General features: G+C 43.0%; 1 protein-coding gene across 3 annotated transcripts in view; it reads left to right on the top strand.

Annotated features, from left to right (window-relative positions):
• The window catches only part of LOC139473096 (SUN domain-containing ossification factor-like), a 56824-nt gene that overhangs the window by 27145 nt on the left and 6508 nt on the right, over positions 1 to 23171 (top strand). For 2 of the 3 annotated variants that reach the window (XM_071255617.1, XM_071255616.1), the window contains exons 7-16: positions 652 to 731; positions 1783 to 1851; positions 2506 to 2580; positions 4573 to 4648; positions 8978 to 9060; positions 9635 to 10703; positions 10923 to 11034; positions 18837 to 18941; positions 19093 to 19330; positions 21918 to 21997. In XM_071255617.1, coding sequence (XP_071111718.1) covers positions 652 to 731; positions 1783 to 1851; positions 2506 to 2580; positions 4573 to 4648; positions 8978 to 9060; positions 9635 to 10703; positions 10923 to 11034; positions 18837 to 18941; positions 19093 to 19330; positions 21918 to 21997 — 1987 coding nt within the window. The remainder of the gene's footprint in view (positions 1 to 651; positions 732 to 1782; positions 1852 to 2505; positions 2581 to 4572; positions 4649 to 8977; positions 9061 to 9634; positions 10704 to 10922; positions 11035 to 18836; positions 18942 to 19092; positions 19331 to 21917; positions 21998 to 23171) is intronic. The other variant, XM_071255618.1, reaches the window with a different exon arrangement.

The following is a 23171-nucleotide window of genomic DNA, read 5'->3' as shown; positions in this document are numbered from 1 at the left end:
TGTAGCCATCACTGACCCTCCTATACTTCCACACACGTGTGATGCAAGTACCAATCCTTCTCACCTCTTGTAGCCATCACTGACCCTCCTATACTTCCACACATGTGTGATGCAACTACCAATCCTTCTCACCTCTTGTAGCCATCACTGACCCTCCTATACTTCCACACACTTGTGATGCAAGTACCAATCCTTCTCACCTCTTGTAGCCATCACTGACCCTCCTATACTTCCACACACGTGTGATGCAAGTACCAATCCTTCTCACCTCTTGTAGCCAACACTGACCCTCCTATACTTCCACACATGTGTGATGCAACTACCAATCCCTCTCACCTCTTGTAGCCATCACTGACCCTCCTATACTTCCACACACGTGTGATGCAAGTACCAATCCTTCTCACCCCCTTGTAGTCAGCACTGACCCTCCTATACTTCCACACACGTGTGATGCAAGTACCAATCCTTCTCACCCCCTTGTAGTCAGCACTGACCCTCCTATACTTCCACACATGTGTGATGCAAGTACCAATCCTTCTCACCTCTTGTAGCCATCACTGACCCTCCTATACTTCCACACACGTGTGATGCAAGTACCAATCCTATTCAGCCCTTGTAGTCAGCACTGACCTTCCTAGAATCTTCTTGCAGAGTGTTTGGCGTACCAATGGCAGATGATGATGATGACAACAATGAGAACATAGAATCAACCAACTCCGAAGATGAAACTGGTACGTATAGCAAGTGAGGCATGTTTCATCCCAGGAGTTGACGTAGAAATGTGCATCCAGTGCCCACAAATGTATAGAATGGACGCAGGAATAGAAATATGTTGCGTCCCAAGGGACACACAATGTATTCATATAAAGGTCCTGTAATTTAAGTAATTTCAGTACAGTTCACTACATTTTATTATTTAACAGGAGCTCATATTTTCTGTAAGGGCCCTTGAAATAAATTATTTAGGGTCCCTTTGGCCCATAGTTATCTGAGTGGAAAACACTGCGTCCGCATGTAAATTGGTGTGCCCAGGCAATTTCTGGTACTGTACATGCTGGAAATAATATGTTTCTGTCGATTAGTTAGTTACCATTGCTTTCTTTCATATTTCTTTTATAATGAAGTTGAATATGCCTAAATGTTTGTAGTTGTATCCGTGCTACTGTTTTTGTAAACTACAAAAAGATATTGACACATAACTAAACAATATCCTAACAGCGACATGAACATCTTTTGAATGGTTCTGGGTAATTGTTTTGGCCAAAGGTCAAGAGCACGAGATTAAAAAGTGCTCCCTACCTGTTGTTTACACATTCTAAAAGCATTTGGGTCTTGATCTCTCACTAAGATCAAGGTCATGTTTCTGTGTACTGTAACATAGAAGCATTATAGGCAGTTTCATAAAACAAACTTTACAGTTACGCTTACTATAAACATTTTCAGGCATCCTTCATGTAACTTAGTATATGCCCTACCAAGGATTGGACCAAAGTGTGGGGAGGGGTATCAGTACATAATGGTTTAATACCACATCTAAGATATTTAAAATCCTTTGATGATCCATAAACCTTAAATTTCTAACATAAAATTCAAAATCAAAGACAATATGAGTTCTAAGAGTATGCAATATGTTACCATTGGGGTTTTTGCTGTCACTCCACATATACCTTCCACTTGTCATCATCAGCAGTGACTGTTCTAGGGAGCCAGGTAAGCCAGGATTTGACCATTTCAAACAGTGTGTGGCTTACTGTGTCAAGAGCCTGCCCCTTGCTATTGCAGTGATCCTTCAGGATGGCGATGAAGATGAAGCCAAGGACAACTCAAGAAACCTCTTTATGAGTGCCAAGGGTAGGTTGGCGACAAGCTTGAGTCAGTGTATATGTTCGGTAGGACTGCAATATTTCTAGAAGCAGCTCATGCAAACATTCTAATATCTGTGATATTATGGAAATTGTATTTAAACAACATCTGCATGAAAATCTTCAAGTGCTAAAAAATGTTTTGAAATAGAGACTTGGTGATGCTTGAGGAAGGCTGAAGTCAGTATGAGTTGATCTATAAAGGCCAGTGGCATGCTCAGATAGAGGCAGCCAGTGGCATGCTCAGATAGAGGCAGATACTTCTGATATAGATAGAATTTCTATCTTTTAACAGCATTTTGAGATTGAAGTATTTGTCAAGTTTGAAGTGAAAGTGATAACGTGATTGTATGTGAATATGTATTTTACATACAGTACTCTGTCAAGCTTGTTGGATGCCAAATATCACCTGACCAATCTTGTAAAATCAGACTTGATACAGTCATTTCCTTGTCTCTGTATACCACATCTGTAGGTCTAATTGTACAGAATTGCCCTGAGATGTATGAAAAGAGCATTGTCTCAAAGTGCAGAATGTTTCTATGTTGTTGTGACGTTGTAGTTACAAACTTTCTGTAGGATTAATAACTGCCAAATACCAGACTGTTTCAGTTAATGAAACTCAATATTGGTTGTTTTTCAGACACAGTGATGAACTTGGTGAAGAAGGTATTGAATGTGGATGAGGCTGAACAGAGCACTACAGGAAATCCTCCAAGTAAGGCACTTTGTGTACTGAGCACCGGACAAGAAGCCCTGATGTCTGGTCTGATGATCAGGAGCTGTCTGTCTGTCTGTCTGACATTGGGTGCAGTAGTTGTCATCATTGTGTCACCAAATAGCATCTCCAAAGAAACCTTAAAAAAATGAATTGTTTCTCAATGGCTTTTGAAATATTTTGCAGGTGGGCGGTGTTTTTTGGTTGTTGTTGTTCAAACTGGTATGGAACCAAATAAACAGTTGTGTACAATCCACCTGGGAAAGGGCCTCCCTTCATAAATGTATTCCTTGATGAGTAAAATACTGGAATATACTATTTGACTAGTATTGGACTGCTAGTGTGTACCTTATACATGCATACAATGAGCTTTGATTTTATTTCACAACGCGAAGATGTTATCATGAGCTCACAACACTGGAGAAGCATGTCATAAAATCCGTACTGAAGTATGAAAGTTAGTCCTGTTATTACACATCTGGCTATAAGGGTGTTCATTGTTCAAATACACATGTAATCTTAATCTCTGCATATGAAACATTGTCCGGCATACAGTACTCAAATATCATTGTATTTGTAAATCATCATGTCTAGTGACGTTTTATCATAAATTTCATGCTTTCATTGACCTAATTTACAAACGGCAAAACAAGACCACAAACTCCTATTGCCGCGAGGACCATAACACGAGATGCACATTAAAGCATTGTGCATGTAAAGGGAAGTAATTGTATTGGATCGCATTGGTCATAAGTATTTTGCGTTTCGCTGCCGGGGTGGTGTGTTTAAGATGCCGAATATTTAAGGATTTTATTTTTTTTAAATGGAAATAAAAACGAGACATGCGGCAGACTTTGTGATGATGTGGGCAGTGACTGAGAACAAAGACTATTATTGCTTTTAGCCTAAAATATTGAAGCTGAATCTTGTGCTATTTAAGCTACCCCCTGTATCAAGGCTTGCTTAATGTGTTTGCTGAAATTTGAGCTGTGGTCTCAATTGGTTTTCTCATCCAGTGTCCTCAATTCTGTAAATTTGGAAAGTTTTGCACCATGAAATTCTTTCTAGCAGCTGTCAATAGCACATGTAATGTAATTAAGGAAACAGGATGTGAGAGATTATGTTTGCAGTGATGTATTGGCTGGTTTCACAAAGTTCTGGAAGGGGCTAAAAGAAATATGCCTCCGTACATTTTGTTTGTTGTTGGTCTGACAAACTATCTGCGTCATGAAGCTACAGGTTTCAAAGTACTGTCCTGATTGCAAAACTTTCCTGATTTACAGGATATGCCTGCCCCATGGCTACTTTCTTTTCTTTCTGAATTGTGATAATAATATTCAGCTGTTACAACTTACTAGAACATGTAGAAAACAGATTTTTCTCAAGTGGTAGGAGATGGCATCATATTACCATAACTACCTCATGTTGCCATAGGCTAATGCCCTGCTGAATTGATATGGACTCAGTTGGAAGTCTAACTTTGCTGAAACTTGAATTATATTTTCTTGCTGTGCTTGCTGACGTTATCAGTCAGAAGTGCATGTAACTCTCATATTAAGTCAGCTGAAGGCGCTAGACATTATGGTTTGGAATTGTATTGTATATATTTTTATTGTCATGTTATGAGCCATACACCCATGATGCAGATGTACATTAATAGTTACTCTCAGAGCAGAACATTTACTAGTTTCTAGAACTGTTTCTCAGAAATAGGTGAAATTCTTATGTTGGTAACTAATTATGGGTTCAGTTCTATTTATGGCATCAAAGTAAGACCTTTACCTTCAGCAACACAACTGATAAAAGGTTAAACCTTTGTGTTAATGAAGTTTCACTGCTTTGATTTCAAGCATGTTGTACCATGTGTTTCTCCTGACATTCGTGCTTGGTTCCTACTTGTCCATTCGTGCTTGGTTCCTACTTGTCCATTCGTGCTTGGTTCCTACTTGTCCATTAGTGCCACTGATCATATGGAAAGTACTTCTGCTGCAGGTGAGACGGATGTTGTTGGGGGGAACTACTCCCATGATGGCTACTTGCTGCCCTGTGTGCCAGAAGCTGACACCAAGTAAGTGGAAGGCCCAGTTCCTCTTGGAGGGTGCAACATGACATGTGAAGGACCAAAATGCAATCCTCATTCTACACTTACATTTAAGAATCCTGCATTCTGATTGGTCCTGCCAGTAGTATCACATGCATGTCACTCTATTAATTTTGCTGATGACTACATTGCTGAAAAGAAAATAGTTATTTGAAAGCATTTTTTCAAACCTGATAGGCAATTTAACAGACAACACATACAGGTGATCCTTGATTAATTTTAACTAGAGTGATGATAGTGTTTAGGCAGAAACACATCAAACAACAATTAATAGAGTGGATTGTAAAATTCAGTCACATTATGAGATCTTGACATTGTACGGTACTCTCAGACATACTTTGACGACATATTTACTGTGTGAAACTGCTTGGACTTCCTGTTAAACATCACATGTTATCCAAGTGGTTTGTACTTTAGAACTAAACATTAAATGTTTATTGTTTGATGGTGAAAGTTTTGGTTTGAGTATAGTATCTACTGCTCACATATATATAATTATGTTAGAAAATGCACTATGATATAATTGTTAAGTATTCTTGACAGTCACATTTAATTTTCCTAACTGTTCCTCATGAAGTCTGTGCCGTAATGTTAGTGTTGTAGACAGTACTGTATTGTGTGTTCCATGCCCCAGGTTATCTCCCTTCAACCAGGAAGTGACTGACGCCCAATGTCTATACTTGATGGCCACACAACTGTAATTAAGTGTAAATAATATATCTTCACTGAATTGTTATTACTCACTTGTAACTATTTTCTATGAACTAATACTCAACCAATGACATTGTAAATCTATAGTTTGTTTACCATAAGGACTTTGTAATGTAATGGGACGAACAACGGAGATAGTTCTGTCACTATAAGCTTCTATGTTACAAGGAATGCGATGTTTGGTGTAAATACTAACACTGTTATCAAGCAAGTGATGTACTTGGAGCTGAGAAATCAATGGGAATGCACGCTATTCCGGTGACCAGGCAATAATGCCATCAGTATGGGGGGATTTGCAGTACTCTCTCCCACACAAAGTTTTGCAGGAGAAATAGCCCTAGTGTCATAGTTTGCAGACACATCATACATCCATTGAGGACTTGCTTTAGTTTTTGGTTTTGTAAATATAATTTAGTGTTCGTTGTAATATATGAACTTTTGATAAGAATTATCAACACAAATTTACTTGATTAAACGTTATGGAAAGCATTTGAAGAATAGAAAGAATCATATGGTGTCAGTGTCATGGACAGTTGAGTTGGACAGGGTTCCACGTAATGTCACTTGTTCTCCAGGGACTTCACATTTGGGACTAACCACAGTTTGGCACAATCAGATGTATCATCAAGACAAGCAGGAACTTTTCTGTGACTGTAAAGTCATATAATTTTATCTTAACACATACTTATTGCATATATCTACTCATTTCCAAAAGGTAGTGAGTGAGTGAGTTGGGTTTAACGCCGCTTTTAACAGTATTCCACATCGCGGCGTATCAGCTTAATGTGGGAGAAAAGCCCGAGGTGATGCAGGTCTCGGATTTTACCACTTCGGTGAAACCCACGAGCACGGGTATGGTGCTTGTAATCCTAGAAAAATAATCGGGGTGAACCAGGATTCGAACCCACAATCATAGGTTTCTGGCGTGCCCAAGGGACGCAACTCTGCACAGCGAATCGCGGTGCCTTAGATGACTTGGCCACCCGTGCCCCCCTGAAAGGTAGTGGAAACTGCCTGAACTGTGTTCCCAGACAACAGAGAAAACATCTCATCCGAATGCACCTCAGGACTGTGCATGCGCAACGGAAGTATTTGACCAAGACCGGTTACTCGTCATTCTCTCATTTTCATGCCAACCGGGTGGTTGAGGAAAGATTTCCTAAGCTTTGTTATCCGTGCCACCCTTTCAAAATTAACACGTTTTCATATAAATTTGTTTGTCAGAAACAGAAAAACACCACACCACATCTACACCCTCTTCAGAGGAAAATAGATAGACTTTCTAGGGAAAGTATATACTTATCTGCCTTCTTTACAGATTATCCCTGAGCGACTTCCCTGGGCAGTAGAAGTGTTGACACCCCTGTAAAGGGTACAACCAGACTGAAGAAAAATTATCTGTGGTTGCCTGCGTCACTAAGAAAAATCTGCAATTGCTGGCGAAGAAGAATACTTCTTCTACTTCATCGAAGTCAACGCCAACAAAGCATCAACACATCTGTGCTAATGTGAATATCACAAAGCAGACTGCTGCAGCTGATAAGGGGTCTATGAAGTCTACATTATAGATATTCCACCACATAGCAGATAACATCTGCGACGTAGGAACAACCCCCTTATGTTGGATTCGTCCCTCATGCAGGTGCAGACCTTCACGCAGGCCTCAGCCTTTGTGCAGCCCTAAGGGTTTGTCTAGGGGTTCGTGCAGCCTACCTGCATGCAGAGAGCCTTCACGCAGCAACCCATCTACACAGAGGTGCAGACCTTTGTGCCGCCGGTGGCTCTTTCACAGTGACAGCTACCTACCTGTGCACAACCTATAGGGTTCGCCCCGCCTGCCAGGTTCACACAGCCTACTACGGACTCCAACTTAGTCACCAAGTTTTGCTTGCAGTGCAACAACATCAGACATTAGCTCAAGATTCCAATCAGCATATGCCGTCTTTATCCTGTTCTGAAGAGACTTTACAGACTTCCCACTGTTCATCTACAGCTCCGAACCCTTGTACGTCATTCCTTTTATAAGATGACAATGTGTACAGGCCTTTTTTGAAGATAAGTCCCGATCTGCTGTTCGTACCTCTTTTTATCCAGACCATTAATTACTTACCTGGATTGCAGATAGATCACCTATCTCATCACCATCTAGAGAGCCATCACTGGCAGATACGTATTGTATAAAAGGGGAAGATATCCATACTGACTATTCCACCAAGTCACCAAGAACATTAATACATCGACCGCCAAGGCCACTATATCACAAGGGCTACAATGATCACACAAAAGAATACTAGGAATTCATCTCAGAACACATCAGCTCAACGTCTGCTGACCTTGTTACGGCGACAGGGACTCATAACTACCTCCCATTGGTAAGACCTGTATACGAAGCCTCTTCTTCGGCAGACATGGGACGGTCAAACCACCTTTGATGGCCATGTTAGAAGCACCGACAAGGAAGGAAGATTCTAAGGACCAGATGCAGATTAAGTCAGCCCAGACGATGAACTCCAAACGACAAAAAAAGAAGGTTGTTCATTCTGTTATCTAGGAAAATAGTACAGAAGTATCCAGAACAACAATTTCCTTCTGGATGAGAGTAGTAATTCTCAGAGCCTTCAGAACAGTCAGGGCTAGCCCCCTCCCTGTCAGCCTCCAACCCCCATAAAGTAAGAGCCATTACTCCATCCCGACAATTATGGAGGCTGTTTCTGGAGATCAGATACGGTTTTCGCTAACCATTACCTCAGAGATTTTTCTACACAAGATGTGGCTGGAATTCACCAGTTGGGACCACTAGTGATCGCGCAACAATTAACTCCTACCAGAAAACTTAACCAATATTCACTTATTGACGTCAGGTTACTGTCTCATAACCATGACTGAAAGTCCATGTTCCCCTGTTTTACTGTAGAATTCAGAGCATGAGTGAAATGTTTATGTTAAGATTATGTCCTTTTCTTAACTACTTATTCGTTCAAAGTAAGTGACCTTTACAAAATCCACATACAGATTTACTTCTCTCTGTCACAAAAAGAAGGTGGTAATACAGAAGGAAGTAAGAAGAATATCATGTTCCCAGGGGTTAAAGAACAGACCTCTATCTGAACCCCAAACAGGTGGAACCCACAACCACCTGTTGTATTCAAGCATCAAGTGTGAGTCAGGATAAGATAAAATATGTATTTCTTAGGGTAAAAATATTATTTATACTTATCCTGACTCATACGCTAAAGCACCCACCCCACCGTCCCTTCTTACCCTGTTTCAGATGATTTAAGTACGGGAAATGAGAGAGTGATCAGTTAGCAGGTAGGTCACATGCTTCCCGTGCGATCGCGCGCTCCTGGGGTTCGTTCAGGTGAGATGTGTTCTCTCTTCTCTGGGAACACTGTTCAGGAAGTTTCTACTACCTTTCGGAAATGTGTAGAAATGAGTAGTGTCAGGATTAGTATAATAATATTTTTACCCTAAAAATACATTTCTAAAGGACATGGTATATTGAGCACTTTGTTTTGGTGTTAATATTTTTTGTGGTCTGAAGGTTTGCATGTGAGATTGACAGACTTTGGTATGCAACTTTAGAGTTGGTGAGATGAGGTGGGAGAGCAGTGGAGATGTCCCCACAGTGACAGTACCTCTACCCAGCAGTCAGGCAGGACCAACAGGTGGGTGCAGCAGACAACAGATATGGACAGGTGTCTTACAGTCCACCTGTTACTAGTCATAGGAGACTACAAACCCATTACCCTTGCAGTTGGTTCTAGCTTCATTTCACACAGTTTGTGAGCTATCAACACTTGTGTTGCCTTATTGGGGTCTGGACAGTAAGGGAATGGGGATGTGTCCAAATTGTTCAAGTTGTTGCACATACGTTTTGTGATTGATTATAAGAACCTGATGAAATGCTATGTCTAAACAATAACAACTGTGTTGTTGGTTGTAACAAGAAGTTAAATAGAAACACAGGCACAAAGTATATCTGAAAGCTTATCATTTAAATGGGAAGAAAATATTCTGAAACTCAATCAAAAGTGTCATTCAAGCTGCACTTAGAAATAGATACAGTCCGTAAATATTCGGCATTTACAACTTTCAGGTAAGAATATTGATTTCATGTATCTTGGAATCAAACAATTCTGTATTCCAACTTACAAATATAAGTTACATGATGCCATGGCTACTGTCAGAGGCATGCTGTTTGTTGTGTGGAACTTTCATGTATATACATATTGCTTTCAGATCTGCCTATTGTAACCAAACTTCAAGATGATGAACAGATACCTAGTGAGCACAGTGGGAATGAGAATCTGGTGACATTGTTGTCATCTCAGTATCCGGGTGCTGTGGAGATTTGTACCACACCTTCACAGCACAACAAAACAAGCCCTCATCGTATGGTTTGCTCCTATATTCAGACAATGCTAAGTAACAAGATCACACAGACATGTTCCTCACAGCTGGAATCCACTGTGGCCCCCTCCTCCAGACAGAAGACAGACACTTCTACCAGGACTTTGTCAGACACCAGCAGCACACCTGTGGCAGACACCACTCTCTCACAAAGTTGGATGGAGGAAAGTCCAGTGCCTCACACAACAGAGAGATCAGCAAATACTGCAGGCAGCTTCAGTCTGCAGGAAACACAGGCAGATAAAGGGGACAGATCTATATCCGCTCACAAGATATCTACTGATGATGATGACAGTAAGAAGTCTGTACCCGACACAACAACAGATACATTGGTGGTCAAAACCCAGAGTATTACTGGAATAAAGACAAAAGAATCTGTGACAGTGACCCTTGAAGCTGAGCAGGATTTCTCAAAGCCTTCTGAGTCTAGCCCCTCAGTGAGTAGCAGCCAACAGGAGAATGAGGTAGTGCCTCACCTCAAGCCTAGCAGCACCCCATCCTTTGTGGAGGATTCCCACAAGTTGACTCACACCCCAGTGCTAGAGACACAACAACCCTCGACAAGTGACACTCAAGCTGAAGACCTCGGGAAAACATCAGTCAGCAGCAAAGTGTCTCCATCTCCAGCTGTGGTTGTTTCCAGCAGCGTAGACACTCTACCCACCAAAGTTATTGCTACAATGTTGGATGAGGAGGTGGATGAACACAAGGACAGCCCTGGTCAAGAGTCTGATGTGACAGAGAGTGTTGTTAAAGCAGAGAATATCACAGCTAACAAAGACAAGCCCCTTGATCTCATGCAGGTTCCACTGGCCCCTGTAGCCAAGAGGGAGACTGCTATTATGAGGCTTACAAACCGTATTAAAGCACTTGAACTGAACGTCTCTCTCAGCAGCAGGTACTATTTTCATCACAGCTTATTGTATCCGTACAAAAAGTATTCTATGGATTTAAGACACCCTTTCCCCCTTTGAAAGTTAAGCTTCTATATACTACATTATATCAAAATATAATCAACAGATGGAAAGAACATCTCTGTGTTATGCACTATACACAAAACACTTTATATTAACACTTAATATTCATTCCTTTGACTTCGAATACTTTTGTTGTGCAGGTTCCTAGATGAGTTGAGCCATCGCTTCAAGAAACAGTCTGAGGATATGATGAGACTACTTAATAAAACAATCGCTCATTTTAACAATGTGACAGGCAGAACTGAGGTAAAGGTAGGTCCTCACTGTGTACACATGTCCATTGTGTACCTGGTTGCTGCATCAGGGCTGATGTATAGGTAGGTACTCACTGTGTACCTGGTTGCTGCATCAGGGCTGATGTATAGGTAGGTACTCACTGTGTACCTGGTTGCTGCATCAGGGCTGATGTATAGGTAGGTACTCACTGTGTACCTGGTTGCTGCATCAGGGCTGATGTATAGGTAGGTACTCACTGTGTACCTGGTTGCTGCATCAGGGCTGATGTATAGGTAGGTACTCACTGTGTACCTGGTTGCTGCATCAGGGCTGATGTATAGGTAGGTACTCACTGTGTACCTGGTTGCTGCATCAGGGCTGATGTATAGGTAGGTACTCACTGTGTACCTGGTTGCTGCATCAGGGCTGATGTATAGGTAGGTACTCACTGTGTACCTGGTTGCTGCATCAGGGCTGATGTATAGGTAGGTACTCACTGTGTACCTGGTTGCTGCATCAGGGCTGATGTATAGGTAGGTACTCACTGTGTACCTGGTTGCTGCATCAGAGCTGATGTATAGGTAAGTACTCACTGTGTACCTGGTTGCTGCATCAGGGCTGATGTATAGGTAGGTACTCACTGTGTACCTGGTTGCTGCATCAGGGCTGATGTATAGGTAGGTACTCACTGTGTACCTGGTTGCTGCATCAGGGCTGATGTATAGGTAGGTACTCACTGTGTACCTGGTTGCTGCATCAGGGCTGATGTATAGGTAGGTACTCACTGTGTACCTGGTTGCTGCATCAGGGCTGATGTATAGGTAGGTACTCACTGTGTACCTGGTTGCTGCATCAGGGCTGATGTATAGGTAGGTACTCACTGTGTACCTGGTTGCTGCATCAGGGCTGATGTATAGGTAGGTACTCACTGTGTACCTGGTTGCTGCATCAGGGCTGATGTATAGGTAGGTACTCACTGTGTACCTGGTTGCTGCATCAGGGCTGATGTATAGGTAGGTACTCACTGTGTACCTGGTTGCTGCATCAGGGCTGATGTATAGGTAGGTACTCACTGTGTACCTGGTTGCTGCATCAGGGCTGATGTATAGGTAGGTACTCACTGTGTACCTGGTTGCTGCATCAGGGCTGATGTATAGGTAGGTACTCACTGTGTACCTGGTTGCTGCATCAGAGCTGATGTATAGGTAAGTACTCACTGTGTACCTGGTTGCTGCATCAGGGCTGATGTATAGGTAGGTACTCACTGTGTACCTGGTTGCTGCATCAGGGCTGATGTATAGGTAGGTACTCACTGTGTACCTGGTTGCTACATCAGGGCTGATGTATAGGTAGGTACTCACTGTGTACCTGGTTGCTGCATCAGGGCTGATGTATAGGTAGGTACTCACTGTGTACCTGGTTGCTGCATCAGGGCTGATGTATAGGTAGGTACTCACTGTGTACCTGGTTGCTGCATCAGGGCTGATGTATAGGTAGGTACTCACTGTGTACCTGGTTGCTGCATCAGGGCTGATGTATAGGTAGGTACTCACTGTGTACCTGGTTGCTGCATCAGGGCTGATGTATAGGTAGGTACTCACTGTGTACCTGGTTGCTGCATCAGGGCTGATGTATAGGTAGGTACTCACTGTGTACCTGGTTGCTGCATCAGGGCTGATGTATAGGTAGGTACTCACTGTGTACCTGGTTGCTGCATCAGGGCTGATGTATAGGTAGGTACTCACTGTGTACCTGGTTGCTACATCAGGGCTGATGTATAGGTAGGTACTCACTGTGTACCTGGTTGCTACATCAGGGCTGATGTATAGGTAGGTACTCACTGTGTACCTGGTTGCTGCATCAGGGCTGATGTATAGGTAGGTACTCACTGTGTACCTGGTTGCTGCATCAGATCTGATGTATAGTTAGGTACTCACTGTGTACCTGGTTGCTGCATCAGGGCTGATGTATAGGTAGGTACTCACTGTGTACCTGGTTGCTGCATCAGGGCTGATGTATAGGTAGGTACTCACTGTGTACCTGGTTGCTGCATCAGGGCTGATGTATAGGTAGGTACTCACTGTGTACCTGGTTGCTGCATCAGAGCTGATGTATAGGTAGGTACTCACTGTGTACCTGGTTGCTGCATCAGGGCTGATGTATAGGTAGGTACTCACTGTGTACCTGGTTGCTGCATCAGGGCTGATGTATAGGTAGGTACTCACTGTGTACCTGGTTGCTGCATCAGAGCTGATGTATAGGTAGGTACTCACTGTGTACCTGGTTGCTGCATCAGGGCTGATGTATAGGTAGGTACTCACTGTGTACCTGGTTGCTGCATCAGGGCTGATGTATAGGTAGGTACTCACTGTGTACCTGGTTGCTGCATCAGGGCTGATGTATAGGTAGGTACTCACTGTGTACCTGGTTACTGCATCAGGGCTGATGTATAGGTAGGTACTCACTGTGTACCTGGTTGCTGCATCAGGGCTGATGTATAGGTAGGTACTCACTGTGTACCTGGTTGCTGCATCAGGGCTGATGTATAGGTAGGTACTCACTGTGTACCTGGTTGCTGCATCAGGGCTGATGTATAGGTAGGTACTCACTGTGTACCTGGTTGCTGCATCAGGGCTGATGTATAGGTAGGTACTCACTGTGTACCTGGTTGCTACATCAGGGCTGATGTATAGGTAGGTACTCACTGTGTACCTGGTTGCTGCATCAGGGCTGATGTATAGGTAGGTACTCACTGTGTACCTGGTTGCTGCATCAGGGCTGATGTATAGGTAGGTACTCACTGTGTACCTGGTTGCTACATCAGGGCTGATGTATAGGTAGGTACTCACTGTGTACCTGGTTGCTGCATCAGGGCTGATGTATAGGTAGGTACTCACTGTGTACCTGGTTGCTGCATCAGGGCTGATGTATAGGTAGGTACTCACTGTGTACCTGGTTGCTGCATCAGGGCTGATGTATAGGTAGGTACTCACTGTGTACCTGGTTCCTGCATCAGGGCTGATGTATAGGTAGGTACTCACTGTGTACCTGGTTGCTGCATCAGGGCTGATGTATAGGTAGGTACTCACTGTGTACCTGGTTGCTGCATCAGGGCTGATGTATAGGTAGGTACTCACTGTGTACCTGGTTGCTGCATCAGGGCTGATGTATAGGTAGGTACTCACTGTGTACCTGGTTGCTGCATCAGGGCTGATGTATAGGTAGGTACTCACTGTGTACCTGGTTGTTACATCAGGGCTGATGTATAGGTAGGTACTCACTGTGTACCTGGTTGCTGCATCAGGGCTGATGTATAGGTAGGTACTCACTGTGTACCTGGTTGCTGCATCAGATCTGATGTATAGGTAGGTACTCACTGTGTACCTGGTTGCTACATCAGGGCTGATGTATAGGTAGGTACTCACTGTGTACCTGGTTGCTGCATCAGGGCTGATGTATAGGTAGGTACTCACTGTGTACCTGGTTACTGCATCAGATCTGATGTATAGGTAGGTACTCACTGTGTACCTGGTTGCTGCATCAGGGCTGATGTATAGGTAGGTACTCACTGTGTACCTGGTTGCTACATCAGGGCTGATGTATAGGTAGGTACTCACTGTGTACCTGGTTGCTGCATCAGAGCTGATGTATAGGTAGGTACTCACTGTGTACCTGGTTGCTGCATCAGGGCTGATGTATAGGTAGGTACTCACTGTGTACCTGGTTGCTGCATCAGGGCTGATGTATAGGTAGGTACTCACTGTGTACCTGGTTGCTGCATCAGATCTGATGTATAGGTAGGTACTCACTGTGTACCTGGTTGCTACATCAGGGCTGATGTATAGGTAGGTACTCACTGTGTACCTGGTTGCTGCATCAGGGCTGATGTATAGGTAGGTACTCACTGTGTACCTGGTTACTGCATCAGATCTGATGTATAGGTAGGTACTCACTGTGTACCTGGTTGCTGCATCAGGGCTGATGTATAGGTAGGTACTCACTGTGTACCTGGTTGCTACATCAGGGCTGATGTATAGGTAGGTACTCACTGTGTACCTGGTTGCTACATCAGGGCTGATGTATAGGTAGGTACTCACTGTGTACCTGGTTGCTGCATCAGGGCTGATGTATAGGTAGGTACTCACTGTGTACCTGGTTGCTACATCAGGGCTGATGTATAGGTAGGTACTCACTGTGTACCTGGTTGCTACATCAGGGCTGATGTATAGGTAGGTACTCACTGTGTACCTGGTTGCTGCATCAGGGCTGATGTATAGGTAGGTACTCACTGTGTACCTGGTTCCTGCATCAGGGCTGATGTATAGGTAGGTACTCACTGTGTACCTGGTTGCTGCATCAGATCTGATGTATAGGTAAGTACTCACTGTGTACCTGGTTGCTGCATCAGAGCTGATGTATAGGTAGGTACTCACTGTGTACCTGGTTACTACATCAGGGCTGATGTATAGGTAGGTACTCACTGTGTACCTGGTTGCTGCATCAGGGCTGATGTATAGGTAGGTACTCACTGTGTACCTGGTTGCTACATCAGGGCTGATGTATAGGTAGGTACTCACTGTGTACCTGGTTGCTGCATCAGGGCTGATGTATAGGTAGGTACTCACTGTGTACCTGGTTGCTGCATCAGGGCTGATGTATAGGTAGGTACTCACTGTGTACCTGGTTGCTGCATCAGGGCTGATGTATAGGTAGGTACTCACTGTGTACCTGGTTGCTGCATCAGGGCTGATGTATAGGTAGGTACTCACTGTGTACCTGGTTGCTACATCAGGGCTGATGTATAGGTAGGTACTCACTGTGTACCTGGTTGCTGCATCAGGGCTGATGTATAGGTAGGTACTCACTGTGTACCTGGTTGCTACATCAGGGCTGATGTATAGGTAGGTACTCACTGTGTACCTGGTTGCTACATCAGGGCTGATGTATAGGTAGGTACTCACTGTGTACCTGGTTCCTGCATCAGGGCTGATGTATAGGTAGGTACTCACTGTGTACCTGGTTGCTGCATCAGGGCTGATGTATAGGTAGGTACTCACTGTGTACCTGGTTGCTGCATCAGGGCTGATGTATAGGTAGGTACTCACTGTGTACCTGGTTGCTGCATCAGGGCTGATGTATAGGTAGGTACTCACTGTGTACCTGGTTGCTGCATCAGGGCTGATGTATAGGTAGGTACTCACTGTGTACCTGGTTGCTGCATCAGAGCTGATGTATAGGTAGGTACTCACTGTGTACCTGGTTGCTGCATCAGGGCTGATGTATAGGTAGGTACTCACTGTGTACCTGGTTGCTGCATCAGGGCTGATGTATAGGTAGGTACTCACTGTGTACCTGGTTGCTGCATCAGGGCTGATGTATAGGTAGGTACTCACTGTGTACCTGGTTGCTACATCCGAGCTGATGTATAGGTAGGTACTCACTGTGTACCTGGTTGCTACATCAGATCTGATGTATAGGTAGGTACTCACTGTGTACCTGGTTGCTGCATCAGGGCTGATGTATAGGTAGGTACTCACTGTGTACCTGGTTGCTGCATCAGGGCTGATGTATAGGTAGGTACTCACTGTGTACCTGGTTGCTGCATCAGGGCTGATGTATAGGTAGGTACTCACTGTGTACCTGGTTGCTGCATCAGGGCTGATGTATAGGTAAGTACTCACTGTGTACCTGGTTGCTGCATCAGGGCTGATGTATAGGTAAGTACTCACTGTGTACCTGGTTGCTGCATCAGGGCTGATGTATAGGTAGGTACTCACTGTGTACCTGGTTGCTACATCAGAGCTGATGTATAGGTAGGTATTCACTGTGTACCTGGTTGCTGCATCAGGGCTGATGTATAGTTAGGTACTCACTGTGTACCTGGTTGCTGCATCAGATCTGATGTATAGGTAGGTACTCACTGTGTACCTGGTTGCTGCATCAGGGCTGATGTATAGGTAGGTACTCACTGTGTACCTGGTTGCTGCATCAGGGCTGATGTATAGGTAGGTACTCACTGTGTACCTGGTTGCTGCATCAGGGCTGATGTATAGGTAAGTACTCACTGTGTACCTGGTTGCTGCATCAGGGCTGATGTATAGGTAGGTACTCACTGTGTACCTGGTTGCTGCATCAGATCTGATGTATAGGTAGGTACTCACTGTGTACCTGGTTGCTGCATCAGGGCTGATGTATAGGTAGGTACTCACTGTGTACCTGGTTGCTGCATCAGAGCTGATGTATAGGTAGGTACTCACTGTGTACCTGGTTGCTGCATCAGGGCTGATGTATAGGTAGGTACTCACTGTGTACCTGGTTACTGCATCAGGGCTGATGTATAGGTAGGTACTCACTGTGTACCTGGTTGCTACATCAGAGCTGATGTATAGGTAAGTACTCACTGTGTACCTGGTTGCTGCATCAGAGCTGATGTATAGGTAGGTACTCACTGTGTACCTGGGTGCTGCATCAGGGCTGATGTATAGGTAGGTACTCACTGTGTACCTGGTTACTGCATCAGGGCTGATGTATAGGTAAGTACTCACTGTGTACCTGGTTGCTGCATCAGGGCTGATGTATAGGTAGGTACTCACTGTGTACCTGGTTGCTGCATCAGGGCTGATGTATAGGTAGGTACTCACTGTGTACCTGGTTGCTGCATCAGGGCTGATGTATAGGTAGGTACTCACTGTGTACCTGGTTGCTACATCAGGGCTGATGTATAGGTAGGTACTCACTGTGTACCTGGTTGCTGCATCAGGGCTGATGTATAGGTAGGTACTCACTGTGTACCTGGTTGCTGCATCAGGGCTGATGTATAGGTAGGTACTCACTGTGTACCTGGTTACTGCATCAGGGCTGATGTATAGGTAGGTACTCACTGTGTACCTGGTTACTGCATCAGGGCTGATGTATAGGTAGGTACTCACTGTGTACCTGGTTGCTACATCAGGGCTGATGTATAGGTAGGTACTCACTGTGTACCTGGTTACTGCATCAGGGCTGATGTATAGGTAGGTACTCACTGTGTACCTGGTTGCTGCATCAGGGCTGATGTATAGGTAGGTACTCACTGTGTACCTGGTTGCTGCATCAGGGCTGATGTATAGGTAGGTACTCACTGTGTACCTGGTTGCTACATCAGGGCTGATGTATAGGTAGGTACTCACTGTGTACCTGGTTGCTGCATCAGGGCTGATGTATAGGTAGGTACTCACTGTGTACCTGGGTGCTGCATCAGGGCTGATGTATAGGTAGGTACTCACTGTGTACCTGGTTGCAGTTTCATGTCACTTGTAGTGTACAGGAATTACCGATGTATGATGAGGTGTTGTTCGCAATTGGAGAGTTGTGTCAATAGGCTTCTGAGCTTTGTACAGGGATATATGTACTTTTCCACCTTGTGAGCAATAAAAATTGTTTGAAATATCAAATTTGCAAATGCCTCAATCAAGGATATGAATTAGAGACAGAATAGGAGAAAAGAAAGTATTGTGATATTTGTTGAGTCTGGTGTGCCAAATAATCATTGTCTTATTGATGGCTAGTGTGACTTCTCTACAAAATAACTACCGTATTCCCACGCAACACATCGATCAGGGGTCTATTAGGTGTCCAGGGCTCGAATTACGGTGATTCCACCGGTAATATTACTGTATGTGATCCTTCAACTTGGTACTTGTTGCAGGATTAATGGTATTATCATAGTATAGCACCTGGTCTAGGCTTCTTTTAGTCTTGTCAGCATTGCTACAAAAAGACCATTTAATAACACAATTTCAAGCTGTTAGAGTGAAATATTTTGGGTTCGTTTGACAAACTTGAATTTATTTCCCTAGGATACACTACAACAGGAACAATTAGAAAAACTGGAATCACGTGTGGAAAATCTGACTGCCCTTATGACTGAGTTGTCTATAAGCATGGAGGATCTAAACAACAAGGTATGTCTATCTCTTTTGTCGGAGCCCGAGCCCATCTACTGCAGGAGGGGGACTATCCCGGGATACTTAATAACGTAAGATGTCACATAGTACCTTGTCTCATTGTATGTTTACATGTTTAAAAGATCAACAACTGTTGTCACCTTTTCAGATTACAGACAGACAGCTAGTGTGGACAACAGTTGAGTTTTTTCTGCTGGGGATTGTATGTATTGTGTGTCTACGGCGTGGTGGTTCTCCAAGCATACACCCAGATGTTCGCCACTTGCTGGAGATGATGCCCAGCCATCCAAATCACACTGCCAGTGTGCGGCGGAACTCTGTGGGCGCTGTTGGCAGTGTTTTGTCAACAACACCAATGAGAAAACAAGCAAGTGAATCTGCCCTTGGTCAGTATTGCCTTACATTCATTGATGTTTGTGTTGGTTAAAATGCACAACAATGCATCATTGCTTGAAAAGAAAAGTAACAAAGATAATTTAGCAGTATCCTGGCAAGACACCACAATTGGTTTTCTAAACCATGCACTTTTAACAGACGTCAGAGACTTCATTCCTGTTAAAATACATAACCTGGGAAGTTCTTAGGTCACCTGACTGGAAGTCAAGTGAACTTGTATCATGGCATTATTGTCTGTTATCCAAAATTGGCCACACATCGTATACACCTTCTCAGACACCACTGGTCCAGTGAAACTGAAACTTCACATGCTTGTTCCAGCCAATGATGACACCCCAATTTGCTGAATATATTCAAATTTGACTTTTACTGTGTGATTCTGTCATTGCTCCAACACATACTATTTGATGCACGGAAAGGGAACCACAACACATTTTTTACAGGATTTCTATTTGTTACATACAACAATGTGTCAGTACACTGATTTACATTTCACTGAGTGGAACTGTTTATGCTGGAATCATTTGTTGTGGATTTTTTAAGTGGCTACACATTGTTATATTCAATATATGCATATGCTTACATCGAACAAGAGGAGAACTAAGGGAGCTGGGTATGGTGGATGTTTGTTTGTTTATGTGATTTTGATTTGGTAGATTATTGTGTTTTTAGATGCGTTTTATTAGTTCCGTTTTGATTAAGAATAGGCCTAATGCCTTGAAGTTTTCTAGTTTATTTTGTGGGTTTAGTATAGCTTCTAGAGTGAGAGACTTGTTTAGATTGAGGGTGGTTTCTAATGCGGTTCGATGTGTTAGGTAGTGTGTGCAGTGGATGAGTGCGTGTTCTGGGGTTTCTAGTTGTTTGCAGTGTGGGCAGTTACCTGTAGTGTGTTTTTTTATTGTTTTTAGGTGGTTATTTAGGTTGGTGTGTCCTGTTTGGAGTTTAGTGATTACTCTGTCAATTTTTTTTGATGGATGGAGAATTTTTGGTTTGGTTAGTGGTTTGCTGAGTACTTTTTTGATTTGGCTATATGAGTTTAGATATAGGTTATGCCATTTTTTGGTGATTTTTTGCTTGTTTACGCTTTACGTAAGTATTAGGATTTTTTTGTGTTTTTTGGATTCTTGATTATGCCCATGCCCATTAGTTCTGCCGTGAATATTGATTGGTTGTTTGGGAGTCGGAAGGATTGTGTGGTTTTAGTTGGTTGTGTGGTATGGACTCCGAAACCTGTGTGTTTGGAGGTCGGATCTGAAGATCCGTCCGTGTAAATGTGACACCAGTTTGGCCAATTTTCGTGTATATATGCTAGTGTGGTGGTTTTAGCTATGTTTGGGTCGTTTTGTTTTTTTATTTAGCTAGCTAGTGTTGTGTCTATTTTGGGTATTTTAAGATTAGGGGTGAAGATATTTGATTGTTTGCAGTTTTGTTTAAGATTTTTAATTTGGTGTTCATTTAGGTAGTTTGTTATTCTTTGGGATATTGGGGTAAGTAAGGGGTGTTTACGAGCTAGAGCTTGGTTTTGGGGGCTGATGTTTTTGGTTTATTAAGTTTTGGATGAGAGGGTTTGATTGGGACGCGGCCCAGAAATTTAAGCTTAGCTGTTCCCTGCGTAGACTTAGTGGCATTTCTCCTGTTAAGGCCTGAAGTGAAGTGTAGGAGGTGCCATGTTGGGTGCGTGTAATTAGTTTGAGAGCCTGATATTGTATTGAGTCAAGTTTTTTAGATAGAGAGTTGTTTAGGGTGTTGTATATGGCGCAGCCGTAGTCTAGTTTTGATCTAACTAGTGATATGTAGAGAGAGAGAAGGGTATCTTTGGAGGCTCCCCAGTTAGAGCCAGTTAGGCATCTTAGGGTGTTTAGGTCTTTACTGCATTTAGTTGTTAGGTTTTGGATGTGAGCATCCTAGGTGAGATGTTCATCGAAAATAAGTCCTAAGAATTTGGTTTGTTTTTTTAAATTTGATTATTTGTTTTTTGAGCAGTGATTTACATAGTGTGGTTGGCAAGTATATATACAAGTAGGAGGCAATGTTTATACAGTAGAGTAGGTATTGTTATCCTGGAGTAGAGAAGCCTGTTATGTACACACAAGGGTAGTGATGACAATCATCGATGAAGTCAGTGACATAAACAAAGGATGAAGCCGGTAATGTAAACAACGGGATTATGTCTCGCTTCCCTGAATCTAACCTGTTCCCATGGTATTACCTGACAGTATCTAGCAAGAACCCTACAAGCTTAATATACTACTTTAACCATACCATAATACCTCTTTCTAAAGTACTAACATTTAATTACTATAACCAAAATAATAGCTCTCTAATATCGTGGTGTAGATACATTCTCAGATTACTAATTTAAAATGGTTCTGATAACACTTCTCTGATAGCATGGTGGAGATTAGCTGTTAGGTGACAGTTGAGCACAGACCTACCCCGAGACACAAGGCTTTATGAGACAAGTGATCAAGACAGAAGTCAGTTTCTGAAAGTTGAAGTGATTATGTTATTATCATGCAGATTTCTCAGTATGATCTGACTTTGATGGAGTCTGTACCTGGATCCTCTCTATTTCAGCTGCTGCTATAGCTAATGAATATAATCCAAGTTTTGAGATTGTGGAACAGGGAAATTCACTTCTTAGTCAACAGCCAGTGGTAAGTAAATATTAGGTAGTGAAGACTTGACTGAAGAATCCTCCTTGTCAGCATATTATCTGTAGTCCATGAGTTATGACAAAACTTATCGGTTGTCAGTAATATTACGCTATAACCTCTCCATGAAATAATTTAATCATGTTACTAGAACAGGCATTCAGTAGACATGTTATGTTCAAATGTGTAACACAGCTCTGTTTGTTTACTGACTTATTTGGATCTACATGTTGTCATTTACATGGAACATTAATGTTATTCAAAGCCATACAACTGTCAGAGACAATTTAGACTGCATTATAGCTCTATGTTCTCAGGCAGTTTGTTTACACCACAATACTTCACATGACAGGCACTGAAAGCATGTAACACAGCAACCTCGTAAGCCAACATGATGGTAGCATAAAAGATGGTACTTGTTGTTACCTTGTCTGGCGCTCGGCATTAAGCGGCTAAAACGAGGACTGGTCAGCTCGGAGTCAGTATACTGTGTCTGAGTGGGGTATTCATGTTAAACTGCGGCATGGTATCTCAGTGGGCTAGCACTATAAATTGGCATCAGTTCTGACTAGTACAAGCAGCCACACACACACACACACACGTGCATGCACGTCGCTTTATAAGTGCAATAATCTTGGACGCGACATTAAACCCCATTTCACCTCACCTCTCTTTTTGAGGAACTACTTCATTCCACTATACAGATGGAGGTTGTATGGCTGTCAGTGCAAACATGAAGTCACACGTACAAAATAAAATTGTGTTTAGAACTACATCCTTCGAGTTCAAAACATGTCCCTGGTGTTCAAATAGTTTGGCCCTAATGCCCCCTTTCACTACGACCACGAATATCCCGAATCACCCCGAATTGGAAACTTCTGAAATTTGTGATGATTCGGCCAATAATGCAAATTTTCGTGGCTAATCGGTTCGAAAAATATGAAGAATGCCAGGAATGGGTTAAGAAACATGTATGAATTACAAGATTCATGTACGGATCATGCACAAATTGTAAGAATCACCTACGACTAAGTTACGAATATGCTGAAGGTTGTTCTTACTTAATTCTTACATGATTAGTAGTTGACTCCGGACATTCGTGGCTGTTTCGGGATATTTTCAGGTTGAGGACAAGAAATTTTGGGAGCCACGAATTGCTAAGAATAGCCAAGAATGC

This window comes from Haliotis cracherodii, unplaced genomic scaffold, assembly GCF_022045235.1.
Source record: "Haliotis cracherodii isolate W230 unplaced genomic scaffold, xgHalCrac1.p SCAF_26, whole genome shotgun sequence".
NCBI classification, from domain to species: domain Eukaryota; kingdom Metazoa; phylum Mollusca; class Gastropoda; order Lepetellida; family Haliotidae; genus Haliotis; species Haliotis cracherodii.
Note: the sequence above shows the minus strand (reverse complement) of the source record. Positions and strands in the feature narration are given on the sequence as shown.